A 14,771-nucleotide genomic window follows, 5' to 3' on the forward strand; every position below is an offset into this window, starting at 1 on the left:
ATGCCGGATGACGCTTCAAGTATGCCGGATGACGCTGCAAGAACGCCTGATGTCGCTTCAAGGACGCCTGATGTCGCTTCAAGGACGCCTGATGTCGCTTCAAGGACGCCTGATGTCGCTTCAAGGACGCCTGATGTCGCTTCAAGGAAGCCTGATGTCGCTTCAAGGAAGCCTGATGTCCCTTCAAGGAGGCCTGATGACACGTGAAAGACTCCTGATGACGCTCCAACGACGCGTGGAGACGTTTCGGAGAAGCGTGGAGACGTTTCGGAGAAGCGTGGAGACGTTTCGGAGAAGCGTGGAGACGTTTCGGAGAAGCGTGGAGACGTTTCACAGGCGCGTGGAGACGTTTCACAGACGTGCGGTGACGTTTCACAGACGCGTGGATACGTTTCAAGGACGCGTGGATACGTTTGAAGGACGCGTGGATACGTTTGAAGGACGCGTGGATAAGTTTAGAGGCGTGGAGAAGTCTGAAAGAAGCGTAGAGACCTCTAGAAGAAGCGTGGGGACATTTCGGTGACGCGCGGTGACGTTTCGGAGACGCGTGGTGACGCTTCGGAGACGCGCGTGGACGTTTCAGAGTCGCGCGGTGACGTTTCGGAGTCGCGCGGTGACGTTTCGGAGTCGCGCGGTGACGTTTCGAAGTCGCGCGGTGACGTTTCGGAGACGCGCGGTGACGTTTCGGAGACGCGCGGTGACGTTTCGGAGTCGCGCGGTGACGCTCCGGAGACGCGCGGTGACGTTTCGGAGACGCGCGGTGACGTTTCGGAGACGCGCGGTGACGTTTCGGAGACGCGCGCGGACGTTTCGGAGACGCGCGCGGACGTTTCGGAGACGCGCGCGGACGTTTCGGAGACGCGCGCGTTTTTGTTCAAATTTTTGTTCAAATTTTGCTACTCTGACAGTAGCTATCTCTGTGTCTGTCTGTCTTTGTCTGTCTGTCTGTCTGTCTGTCTGTCTGTCTGTCTGTCTGTCTGTCTGTCTGTCTGTGCGTCTATCTCAGTCTGTCTGTCTGTCTGTGTCTCTGTCTGTGTGTCTGTCTGTGTGTCTGTCTGTCTATCTTACGCCGACCCAGTGGCGGAAGAAGCAGTCTGCCTGCTTGGCCACTAGGTATGTGCTCCCTTCATTGTTGATGATGCCAAGAAACGAAGCCTGGTGCCACGAACACTCATAAATCTATTAGGGAGAGCAAATGAGGCTCCCACGCACATTTTATGAGGCACTGTGGCACTCAGGTGTTTCTTGTACAATGTAGGAGAATGCACTGTAAAGAAAGGTGCACGGTTGAGCATATGCGTTCTAAGTTCATCAACTTGAATTGCGTCAAGAAAACCTGTCCAAGGATTCGCACCTGCTTTATCAGAAGCCTACTGCACTATCAGTATACAGGCGCTCTTCTTTAACAGCCCCAAATTCTAAGAAATAGATGAATGTATATCTTCCCGACATTGTGTTTATTCGAAAGTTCAGATGGTAACCTCCGGGTACGGAGCAAGTTGAGCAGTTGTGTGCGTAATTCACGAAGGTATGTTACCTTTCGCAATAAATATCTTAGGTGGCTAAAGCAAATGAGTAATTAGGAGCCTCGGTTCGAGATTGTGTAGCTGAGCGAAATATGTTTATTAAAGATGCTCCTGTAAGAGCTAAGAAAGAATATTTTGCAATTAAGCGTAACTGACGGGGAAATAGATCTTGGGTGACATCGACCTGGTCACTTCCAGCCTTTTGAGATATTGGCAAGTGCACTGGATTGTCTTTATCGGGTGACACATTTCACCGCCTAACAAATGTTATCGCGCAGCGTAGGACGCGCCCGCATGTCTCTGAAGTTTCTGGAATGTTATCGAATCTTCCATCCGCTGTCTGTGACGGAACCTTGTGCAATCTCGTCTCATGTGTGTGCGACGCGAGTAATGTAGAACTTTGTGGAAGGCACGCGGGTCCCAGCGATTACTCTGGAACATTCGACGACTGATGTATAAAAGGCGACGCGCTTGACCCACTGATCATAATTTCGACGATCGCCGACTGTAACGCCGGTGTCGCCGTTCTTTGAGTGTAGCCTGCTTTTGAGGGCACAAGTTCACCCAATAAAACGCTAGTTTCGTCTTTGAAAATTTTGCTGCTTTCTTCACAGTCACTACCACATGACAATATTTTCATGAATTGTGCGGCTCCGTGAGCATGTTCTTTGCGAGCAGACGACTGTAATTTTTATTCATTGTTTTTCTGAAGGCAAGCAGTTTAAAGTTCAAATGTCAACGCAACAACGAACTTGCGCTGCCGATAGTTTGCTTGGTCACAGAAACGATACACGATTGAATGATAGTGCAGATTTAGCGCGTCATAGCCCTCAAGGCATTGCACTGCCGCCGACGGCAGCAACATAACGAAGGTGAACCGCGTGGCCGCCAAGGGTGGCAATACTGACGTCACAGGGGCTTTCTTTTTTATATCGCTTTCGCTTTCAGAAAGAGATGATGCTACAAATGCAGTGTCATTCGTTCTTGTCTCGTGGATTTAAATATGGGTTTTAATGGCCTCCACATAGCGTTTGTTTCGAGGAGTGTGTGAGCAGAAAAATGTTCGCTCACACCCGCAAACGCACAAACACCCTCGCACAGACGCACACCCTTTCCATCGCACGCGCAGATATCCATGCGCGCGCACACACACACACACACACACTTGTGTCCGCAGACATGCATGCTGAAACACGAACACGAACAGTCGCACACGCGCGCATTCGAACGCCGGCATGTATCCACCGCAGGCACGCAAGCGCACCCACACATGCACTAACACGCACACACGCTCAAATGCAGGCATGCACACACACCACGAACGCTCACACACGCATACATTACTCGCGTGCATGCATATGCAAATACGGAGGCACAAGCACGCACACGCTCTCTCTCCCTCGCGCACACACACATACTCTCCCTCTCTTCCTCGCGCACACACACATACTCCCTCTCTTCCTCGCACATGCACACGCTCTATGCCTCGTATACAAACACACTCTCCCTCACACGCACATACTCTTTCTCTATCCGTCGAACGCGCGTGCACACACACACAATACGCACGCACAGACATCCATGCGCACACAAGCCCGCACACATTTGTTCGCAATCGTGCACGCTGAAACTCAGAAACACGTTGGCCCGCGTACACGTTCACTCGCGCTCACGCATGCACCGCAAGCGCATGCACACGCAGGCACGCACACACGCCGCGAACGCTCACACATGCATAGACGCACTCAGGCGCATGCAAACGCAAACATGGAGGCACACGCCCTCACATACACAGAGCGCACACGCCAATGCAACCATACCCAGGCACGTTAACGACATGCACACGCATAACCACTCTATAATCTCGGCTGCCTGTTAAAAACCTGCGCGTGCTCACAGACTTCATAACACTGCGTCTACCATTAGGTACTCAATGCCAACTGTAATGACCTTTAAGTAATGTGGTTCATCTAAACCTTTCTTGCTTCCATTCAGTCGTTTTATTGCTAACATTCTTCGCCTCATTCAATAGTCGGCGACAACCTAAGAAGGGAGTGGAAGCTCCACTTACAGGACCCGAGGGCAGCTGTCCTTACCCTATGAAAGCCATGCCAACTGATATTCCCTCGCATCTTAAAGACGTTGCTTTGCTAATGTCAATGTAAAAATAGTCTAATAACAAAAGCTCGCTATTTCGAGTTAAAGTGTAAGCTTTGGCTCAGCGCTGATATTAGGATCACCCATAAAATTTGCCAAGATGTCCAGGTTTCATCAGGACATACGGGTTCAGATTTCGTCATTACGAATGAAAATTGTCTTTTTCGTGAACCATTCGTCGATTTTCAGGCTTAACTAATTCTTTCATAAGCCCGATTTTGTTCTAGCAATTTTGAAGGTAAATGGTGGAAAGTTTGTTTCACCTTATTCAGCAGCCAAACTAGTATGCAGTGATTGTTCCGTAAATGTATTTGCATGTCGTATTTTGTTTCGTGACATGCAGCACAGACTTCTCTTGCCGAGTAGCTTATCACAGAGCACAACCCCTATCGATGCGCGACAAGAAACGGGTAAACAAGAACCAGGCATTGCAAGATCAACCAAGCTATGGTCTAAGCAGAAGCGGCCGAGGAATGAAACACTGAACAACCCTCAAAACACATGCTCGTCTTCTTTGTCAAGACCACGTTGAAGTATCCGGGTTTTGTTGATTGAATTTAGAGAACAACTTCAGACGGCAGTATTGCTGTCAGCGTTTCTTCTTGCTTCCTGCGTATTCCAATCACGCAATCCTCCAGCCGCGTGAATTGTTGTCGCGCAGTGGAGAAATTGACACCTCTGCTTTCAGGGCATATGTACAACACAGAAACCGGGAACACCTGTTTCGTACTTCCGGTCTACAGGAGCAGCGGCGGCGTCGAGAACGCTGGGGCCAGTACAAGCTACGCGCGCATGGAGGAACCATCGGACATTTTTCAAAACGACGCTACGTGAGCCAAACTTTTGTATGAATTCCTTTAGATAGATCAACTCACTCACACGACACAAAACTCTCTCTATGGCTCAATTATACTTGCAGTGACGAACTAGTGTGACGGATGGAAGCACTGGTGCCTCAAATGTCACTCGTCACCTGCAGTTAATGCAATATGGCGCTGACGTAAACGGGAAGCTTTAGCTCAGGACCGAAGTACATGGGAAGTGGAATATCTAATTAGTCGCCAACACACTGCACCAACATTGAAGCTTCTGGCATCAAAAAAAGATGTGATTATATTCTAATTGAAGGAGTCACCCTTTCGATTTGGGACATACTTCAAGAAAAATACAGAAACAATTCAGCCATAAATAGGCCACGATTCTTTAAACTGCACCTAATAAACCATATAAAGTGCAGATCCTTATGAGCAGATCCTTTGGAAATCCTGGCAAGCGCAAACTTCACGCAAACTGGAAATGGATACAAAGAAACGTGTCCGCTTAGCATTCTCTCATTGACACAGCTAATATAACTGCGGTATATTTTTTTCTGAGTAGGTAACTTAGTAAATCTTGTTTACTTTTTTAAGTAATTTGCGATTTTAAAATTTTTCCAAGTTGAAAACTTAGATCTAAAATTGTGATTGATACAGTTGCTGCAATTTAACTGTTTGAATAAATGCCATCAATTATGCTTGAATTCGTACGGAAGGCATTAAATAACCATTTTCTTAAGCCTATGCCGCGTCTCTAAAAACGCTACTGCCACTGCTATGACCAGTTATTCACTTCTCCTATAAACTATTGTAAGATAATTTATTTATTTATTCATTTATGTATTTATTTTTATTTGACTTATTTACACAGTAAACACTTATAAAGTGCGTAATCTGGTCCAGATAGGTGCCAAACGGGCCCGATTAGAAGAAACGTACAAGCTTACACCACATGAGTTGACTTACACTTTGCCCGAGTCAAGTTAACAACATTAACAAGGTTATATATAGGTAAGCGAATAAATAGCTTATCAATGGCACCATAGCGAACAAGCTTCATCTATTGCATACGGCAGAAATTTCAAAAAAGAACGTACCGAAGAGGACGCTTATACTAGACATTTGTGTATGCCTCCTACTGTGTCGGTATTCTTTTTTTTTCATTTTTAAACGGGGAAAACGAAGAGGAAGGATCTGCGCCACTGTGTGCGAGCATTGGCTTCCGCTTTTGAAATGTTCTTGGTCGTTATTTTTAGAAGTTTTGCGAGTAGATTTTAATAGGAAAAATGTTTAAAGAGGAAAGGATTACGCCGACATCAAATATTTACCGGTGGGTCGACTTTTCGCCTTTTTATCAGTGTTTCTCACCTGAGCCACGGGACTAGGCCTAATCCCGACGAGGCACCACTCTTGGTGGCCAAATTACAGAGGTAGGGGTTTCCGATTTACTCCAGCCGAAATTAAAGTGACCGTGGCAGGGGAATAGCTAGTCCAAGAGCTATCTTCAGTAGACATGGGCTGGCAGACGGCCGTGGCTAGGCTGGCCATCACTCGAAATACCGGTGCCAGGAGCTTTGTGACTAATATGGAAGGCGTTCGGCCTACGGCTGCAGTGCCTGATGGCGAGTGGCAAAGTGGAGATAGACTAAAGCGAAATTTACTCAAGGCAGGGAAAATGCCCCCGCTCCCCAACGAAGACACCAAGAATATAATTCGTCCCTGGCCAGGGCTCGACGTGTAGAGGGTTTGACCAACGACCATTGGCAGAGAAATAATTGAAGCGGCAGGAATCGAGGATGCCATGGCAGGGGCCGACGTATCCTGCCCGAACTTGATACAGAACATCGGGATGGTCAGCTCTTCAGATGTACTGTACATAATGCAATGAGGTAAACCAGAATCAAGGCGATCGAAGTGACCAGCACGCTCTACAAAGTCAGCGCATACGAGGCGGATCCGCATTATATGTTCAAAAGAGTGTTACGGGGCATCTCCTTGAGCGACAGTCCGGGGGACATAGAGAGAAACATCGTCCACGAAAGGAACCCGCTTGCGTTGGGGGCCAAGAATATCAAGAACATGGGAACTGTCATCATGGCTTTAGACGGCTTGAAGTTGCCGAACTCTGTGCGTCACGAGCCAGTGCCGGGGCGATGCTTTTTGTACCGCAGCCAGTTGGTCAATTGCTACGCGTGTAGCAAGCTGGGTCATCGAGCCGACGTATGTCTGACCCCAGAGGCCGTGACGTGCCTGGCTTGTGGCGCGTCGACCCCGGAGGATCAGCACCACTGCGCTCCAAAATGCAAGCTCTGCGGCGGACCACACGTGACAGCAGACAAATTGTGCAAGCAGCGATATCAAATCCCGTACATCGTGAGAAAACGAAGGGGGAAGAAAGCGGTAGAAGCTTCTGGAAACCAAGCATCAACAGCGCCACCTGGTAACGCTGCTGGAGATGACCGGGGCCGCCAGCCTTCAGCCGCAGAAAGTAGGGGGTGATTCAATCTAGGGGACGCGCCCTTTCCAAACAGCGCTCCCAACCTAGAGCCGGATCCGGCTCCCGGCGCAAAGGAGCACGAGGACGTGCCTAGTTCGAGAGGTCCCGGTCTCGGTATTGCCAGTCTGTGCGCCAGCCAACCTGGGCCGATCGAGTTCGCAAAGGAGCTATGGAGCAGGTAACACGGAGTTCACCGGCAGAGCACAGCAAAGAGAGCGAAAGGCTTGCACAACTCGAACATGATAATAGGATGATAAGGAACAGGCTAGCTATCCTCATGCCAGAGCTAGCAGAAATTAAGGCAGGAGGTAAACAGCACGCCGTAGTCGATAGAAAGACACCTCAGCTGGCGGACACACTTATAGCAGAAAAATGCGAGACGGAGAGGCACGGCAGAAACAGGGCCATAGTTAGTGAGGAGGACAAAGATTCGGGTCGGGATAAACCGGAAATTCGTAAGGTCCTCTCTTCAGCCATAGAGAGCATGAAGCAGCTAAGCGAGCCGATTTCACACTTTCAGCACAGTATGTTGACCATAGAGAAAATATACATTTTCTCTATACATACCAGCGATTTTGCCATATTGAGGCATTCTTAAGAATGCGGTAGCTCCCATCGTGGGACTGAGCGCACTGTCACTCCCGGCGACCGCCGCAGCAGGTTTCAACGTCCGTGTTCCTCGATTCAGTAACGCAGTAGCAACAATGACAACATCACTATGGCTGTGCAAATTAACTCAATCAGGATGTGGCAGAGGAACTGCAGGGGGTTTCTGCACAAAAGGGCCCCTTTGCTGCAATTTTTTTGCTCGCACTTGGGAAAATTAAACGTAGTACTCTTGCAGGAGACACTAACAGCGTCGCCCTGCCCGGCTACCGCTCTGTCGTGAAACACGAAGAAAGAAGAGTGGCCGTACTCATAAGCAACAAGCTAACCACGTCGTTCAGGAGCTGAAGCTGGCGTCGAGCGAGGTTGGGCACATTAAGAAAAAAATCATCGCCGGCCCAGCAAACAGAGAGAGCATCTTTTTTCTGAACGTGTACAGCAGTCCCGGGACCTGAGGAAACGCTTCAAATCCCTCGTTTCCAGAGCAGCACAGCTTGTCAGAGGTGCCCCGCTGGTTGTGGTGGGTGACTTCAACACTCCGTATCGTACGTGGAGCTTCCCGTATGAGAGTCGCAAGGGAGAGGACCTATGGCGAGAGGCGTTGAATCTGGACCTGATGTTGGTCGCGGACCCTGCCTTCCCTACAAGGTGCGGTATGTCATCTAGAAGAGAGACGACTCCGGACCTCACAAATGAACGAACCTTAACATAGACTTCGGCAGCGACCACTATTTCTTGGCCATTGTCCTTCGGATCGAGCAAAACAGACAACAAAAGTTCCGGTTCACCAACTGAGACAAGTTTCGCAAGCAGAGAGGAGCGGACCAGCGAAGAAAGGCCCGACCTAGAACAATGGATTGCACAGATTAGCGAAGACACTGAGTGCGCCACCAAGGAGGCTAGCACGAACCTCCCGGCGGCGAGCATGGACAGCAGGCTGGCCCAACTACTCGAGGTCAAGCAATCCCTTCTGGCCAGGTGGAAGAGTTAGCGGCTCAGTCGAAGGATCCGCAACATTGCTAAGGTCAAGAAAAGCATCGAAGGGCACTGCAACGTCCTTTTCAGAAAGCAGTGGCAAAAAGTATGTAATTCAATGGATGGCCAGATGCGGAGCCTCCTCAAACATTTACTGGATGCGATCAACACCTAGTCGATCTAGCGGAGCAAACTGGGAAGAGTGCTTCACGGGACCAGGCAAAAATCTTCGGAAGAGCACGTGGTGACAAAGTTGATAAAGAAGTATTTGCCGGTAGCCTACTGTCCGGCGCCCCCCGTCCTAGAATATGGAGGCGTCCTGAATCCGGAGCTGGATGCAGAGTTCGGTATCGGGGAGATTCGGCGGGTGCTTCACGATTTAAACGGCAGGTCGGCCCCGGGTGCGGATAGAATTACGAACAAGGCACTGAGGAACTTGGACGGACGCCATCAATCAGATGAGGAAACAAGGAAGAGTGCCGGAGATGTGGAAAAGGGCTACTACTATCCTCATCCCCAAGCCGGGCAAGCGCTCTAGTCTCGACAACCTCCGACCAATTTCACGAACTTCATGCGTTGCCAAGCTGGCCGAAGACGCAGTCTTAAACAGGGTCACGCAATACTTGAAAGACGGGGATATTTACCTGCACATTATGATAGGCTTTCAACCTGGACTGTCAACGCAGGATGCCATGAAGCTGATCAAAGATAAAGTCATTGACGGTGACACAAGGGACACGAGAGCCACGCTCGGATTAGACTTGTAGAAGGCCTTTGGTAACGTTCTCCACTCCTTTGTCTTGAACCAAATCTGTAGCCTCGGGTTGAGCAAGTCTTCCACGACTACGCGAGATCTTTCTTTCCGGACAGAGAAGCCACGGTCAGGGCTCGAGACCTCGTTTTCGACCCGGTTAGAGTGGGTTACAGAGGACGCCATAGGGATTCGCTATATCCCCAACCTCTTTAACCTTGCCATGATCATCTGTAGGGCAGACTCTCCGAGGTCGACGGCACCGCCTCCGGTCACCACTTGGTGTACCGGAGGCGGTGACGGACGGGTGGAGGCTGCATTGCAGAAAGAAATCGATATCACAAAAGAATATCGCAAGCCAACCAATCTTCGGTGTTCACCACGGAAATCAGAATATTTCATTTACAGACGCAGATGAAGGGGGCCCAATCCAAAGGGCTAGAACCGGTAGAGGACGTCGACATCACTCTACAGACAAGTGAGGGTGGTGTCATACGCAGGGTGGACTCCTTCCGGGTTCTGGGCATGGCGATTGAATGGAACGGCTCCGATTAGCGGGCGGTGTTAAGAAAACGGATAACGCCTGAAAATCATACGGATAGTTGCCAACCAGCAGTAGTCTTGGAGAAGACAATCTCGTTAGACTGGTGCACGCCTTTGTGATGCGTCATTTTACCTATATGATGGCCATGCACAATTGGCAAAGATCGCGGAAGGACAAGCTCAACCCAATGATCAGGAGGACTATCAAGAGGGCCCTCAGGCTCCCCATGTACACAATCTTGGAGACACTGATGCGTCGTGGCATGCAGAACACACTGAAAGAGATTGTTGAAACGCCGGGGAGGGCCCAATACGCTAGGTTGTCCACCACCCAAGCGGGTAGGAGCATCCTGCGGCGGAAATCGAGTCTCGCTTTTGCTGTCTCCCTCTGGAACAGCGTCGTCGCCCTGATTCCATGCAACTTTTATCCCGAACACAATGGGAGTCGGCGACAGCCTAGGGTCAAGGCTCTCCTTGTCGATGCTCACAAGGGCTCGGGATTGCTGTTTTGTCGATGCTGCCCGCTACGCCGACGGGACGGCATTTGTAGAGGTAGGCATCAGCCACGATGGGAAAATCACGAACTCTACGATGGTGCGAAGAATGTCTGCCGAGGTGGTGGACAAGGTGGCGATAGCCCTTACCCTTCTGGATGACAGAAGGACCAGGATCCACACTGACTTGAGGACGGCTATCCGAGCATTCGCCAAGGGCACCGTTTCGAAGCAGGTCCTGCGGATTCTGCAGGAAAAGGACATCGAGCCTCACACGATTATCTAGGTCCCCGCACACTGGGGCAGATCGAGGGCACGCCGCCAAACCTCAACGACTCGGCTCATAGAGCTACGCGAGGTGTCCTCGGCCTTCTAGCTGCCGGGCGGCGTGGCGTTGAGGTTATGGACAATCGGGACCCTCCCTCCTCGGATAACGAACTTACCGAATATTTTTACATGAGACGCAGACGATATCCTCTGCCACATAGTAAACTAGGCAGACCACTGCCATCAACACTCAGGTGGCTCCAGGTCGGGCCATGGCCTAACGCTGCAATGCTATGCACAATCTATTCAGAGATACAATCGACCAATATGTGCGATCTATGCTCAGACGTAGCTAACTTGGAACATATTCAATTCAATTCAATTCTTTATTCAACATCATCATCATAAGGGTGTTGGGTGATGCTCTGGTGATGCCCCGCGTGTCGCGATGGTGACGGCGTAACGTCGTCCAAATGGGAGGCTGCGCTAGACAGTGCCAAGCTTGAAGCACAGCTACGGACGGTCCATCAGGCCCGTGACGCAGCAGACACGCGGCCTTTCTGTACCGTCGTGGGGGTGGCCCGCTGCATGCTGAGGCGCATTCCGAAGGACAACAATAAAGTTTTACCATACCATCCCATTTCATCCCTAAACCTTAGTAACGATGTCGTGGCAACAATGCCGAAAGTAAACGATTGCAATGTTCACCAGTTAATAAAGAAAAATGTAATGGCCAAGGAATCAAGAGAGAAATGAGGGTTTTTTATTAGATTGACGAACAATGAAATGAGAGTTGTACTGTATATTTGTACAATACCATAGTACCTTACTAGAGAGAGTGTTAGAGTGGGGCTGAAGATTAATATGCAGAAGACACAGATCATGTCAAATAACCGGGCAAGAGAACATGAATTCAGGATCGCAGACAGCCTCTGGAGTCTGTGAAGGAGTACGTTTACGTAGGTCAGCTAATCACTGGCAAACCTGACCAAGAGAAGGGAAGCGCTGTACAGGACGACAGAATACTGGGTGGCGCGACGACATTAGGAAAATTGCGCGTGGTGGTTAGTCGGTTGGCGCGGGACACGGGTAATCGAAGATCGCGGGGAGAAGCCCTCGTCCTGCAGTGAACATAAAATAGGCTGATGATGATGAGGAGGATGACTTTAAAAAAAGCTTCGTCGGCAGCATATTTTATCAACTGCGCGTGAGAACTTTGAAGTATTTCATATTATTCAATATGTATTTCATGTGTAGGGATTGAGTTATGACATGTGATGTCTGACGACTATTCAGTCTGGCTGTATTTGTCAGAGATAACGCGAATAGTGTACGCCTTTGAAGCATTTTCAATTATATTACTGTTCCCGACGTAAAAAAATTCCTATAAAATGCAGTCCTGTTCTAGCTCAGGCAATACAGCATGTCCCGGTGCCGAGTGCCTCACTTCCGAGGGCACATTTCTGAATTTTTACTGAACACTCCTCGTTAACGAGCCGAAGATGCCCAAGTATTTTCAATCTGAAGACCAAGAAGTGTTAATAACTAACCATCGTTTCCAGATATCTGTACTCGTCTGCACCGGTTACATATAAGCTGTATATGACGTAATAAATAAAACAAGACTTTTGTATTACTTCCCACTCCACAGACCGCAGTTTATGTTTTCAAGTTTAGGGTCATAGACGTAAAAACGGCCCATTGTTCAATTTCTGCAATCTTGAGGCCAAACCGAGCGTCAAATAAATGTAGCAAGTTCGCACTCAGATTGCGCAAATGGCCTTACCATAAACGCGCAATTTAGTTTGTCGAACTCTAAATTGGCAAATATGTTTTTATCATCCTGTAACAAAAGTCGCCCATTATGAGCCCGATTGTCCTTCTGCTTGCAGGAATGCTGCTGGAACCGGAGAAAGGGAACCGGAAGATTGGTCCGGTGTCTGTGTCAGTGTTTCCAGCAGACAGGATGCCTTACGTGGTCACGACCACGAACACACGGGCGATATAGCCCGAACTTGCAAAGCAAGTGATTCTGTGAATAATCCGAAGTTCGCAAAAGATTTCCGGAAGAGTACAGGCAAGAGCCACCAATGTGAAACCTGTGGCAAATCGTTTCGCCGTGCTGGTAACCTTACTGTACATTGCCGCACGCACACAGGCGAGAAACCTTACAAATGCGAAATATGCGAAAAATCATTTCGGCAGTATATTCATCTACAACTCCATGAGAGCACGCATACACGCGAAAGACCCTACAAATGCAAAATCTGTGCTAAATCCTTTCGGCGTTCGGATCACCTAGATATCCATAAACGCATCCATACAAGAGAGAAACGCAAGTGTCATATATGTGATAAATCGTTCAGGAAGTCTGCTCGTCTCGATAACCATATGCGCATGCATACAGGAGAGAAACTCTACACTTGGAAAACATGCGATAAATCATTCTCGCACTTATCGAATCTTCGTACACACCAGCTCACTCACACTGACGAGAAGCACCATGTCTGTCAGAAGTGTACTAAATCATTCAAAACCAAGCAAAATCTCGCACGTCATCTCAAGTCGCATAGCAGGGACGGAGCTTTCGTTTGCGAAATATCTAATCATTCCTTTGTGAACGACCCAGTTCTCCGTCATCACCACCAAAGCATGCACGGGGACAAAACCCTGGCTGAGTCATATCGTTTCGGAGAGAAAGATAACCTTCATGGATACCTGTGCCAGAATAATACGTGCCAAGTTAGATTTCGAGACGAGGTTCAACTGATTACACACCTGGTGACGCATAGGGGTGTGCAGCGGTAATATTCTGACTACTGCGCAAGTAAGAGGAAAGCCCTGCAAGGAAAAAAACTATGACATTCTTTCCCAGGAGTCAGCAGCTAACTAAACGCATCGGGTGCAGAGACCGGCTACTTTTGACTTTTAAAACGGCTTAGTAAAATGCGTGATGTCAATGATGCCATCTGATTTCTCGAAATTATTAGACAAGACGTCGTCGCCAGAAGTGTTTGGGGCGCTTTAATGTCGAAGTACACTGCAGACCTTGGCCAGCGCTTACCGTTTGCATAACTGCATGTGTTGTTCGTGAACGCAGCTCTAACAAACCTATTGCAAGACAAAACCTCATGGGCTGCGAGTTCTGTTTTATCATTGACACCTCATTTGAGATCATTGACACCTCATTTACTTAGAGAAGTGTTCTGTACAAGCGTATTGAGTGTTCTAGCAAACAAGCTTTATATACCAGCTTTTCAATGATTCTTCAGTGCGAATAGAAGGCAACACCGCTCATTAGGAACCATTTAAAAAAAAATGTCTGTGGCTTAGCTAAGGTTAAGCCCAGGATGCGAAGCATACTAGCCTTTATTTTAGTTGTTGAACCACTGTTTAGCCTGGTGAACTGCTGTTGCTTGGCTATATTTGGTTCGCCTAGTAGAAGAAACAACTCATGCGTTACTCTGCTTCGCCTTCAAGAGAGGAACGCGATAGCGTTCCCGTCGACCCGCCAAGGGGTGTAGGACAATAGACAATGGGACGCGGTGAGCGTCGAGCAACGCAGCGTTCGGCGCGGCACGAGAAATGTGCGCCTGAGCAAGCGACGCACGCCTGAGCCTTAGAAACAGCTCGTTTCTAAGGCAACACCGCATTCACTCGAGGCGCTTTTGTACCGCTTCGAAGCGTCGTACTCGTGGCTCAGTGGTAGCGTCTCCGTCTCACACTCCGGAGACCCTGGTTCGATTCGCACCCAGCCCATCTTGCAAGAGTTGAGCCAAAGCCACCTAGAAAAAGCGCAGCTGCTTATATACCGCCGCGACGCCACGAGCGACGGCGCGAGTTGGAGCCCCGTTTCTCCTCTGTCGTGACGTCACGGTGTCACGTGGTATTGAAGGCGACACCGCCGCGCCTGAGGAGCTGGGTTGAGCTCTAGTAATATGCTTCGCATAAAAGTAAGAACTTTTATGCGAAGCATATTACTAGAGCTCAACCCAGCTCCTCAGGCGAGGCGGTGTCGCCTTGAATGACCTTTAGTGACCCCATGCCATACCACGTGACACCGTGACGTCACGACAGAGGAGAAACGGGGCTCCAACTCGCGGCGTCGCCTTCAAAGCTGACCACGTGACACCGTGACGT

At 49.2% G+C, this 14,771-nt stretch overlaps 1 protein-coding gene across 1 annotated transcript; it reads left to right on the forward strand.

The window, feature by feature from the left end:
* The first annotated feature begins 4,376 nt into the window (after positions 1-4,376).
* On the forward strand, positions 4,377-13,968 carry LOC129386614 (uncharacterized). Its single transcript, XM_072287566.1, has 2 exons — positions 4,377-4,513; positions 12,524-13,968. The coding sequence occupies exons 1-2, from the start codon at positions 4,377-4,379 to the stop codon at positions 13,437-13,439; spliced, it is 1,053 nt and encodes a 350-aa protein (XP_072143667.1). The 3' UTR covers positions 13,440-13,968.
* Positions 13,969-14,771: the final 803 nt, after the last annotated feature.

Source organism: Dermacentor andersoni, chromosome 4 (assembly GCF_023375885.2).
Source record: "Dermacentor andersoni chromosome 4, qqDerAnde1_hic_scaffold, whole genome shotgun sequence".
NCBI lineage: Eukaryota > Metazoa > Arthropoda > Arachnida > Ixodida > Ixodidae > Dermacentor > Dermacentor andersoni.

Coding starts and splice junctions, on each gene's coding strand:
- LOC129386614 (XM_072287566.1), top strand. CDS start 4,377: ATGTACAACACAGAAACCGGGAACACCTGTTTCGTACTTCCGGTCTAC. Junction 4,514..12,523: donor ATTTTTCAAAACGACGCTAC/GTGAGCCAAACT, acceptor TTCTGCTTGCAG/GAATGCTGCTGGAACCGGAG.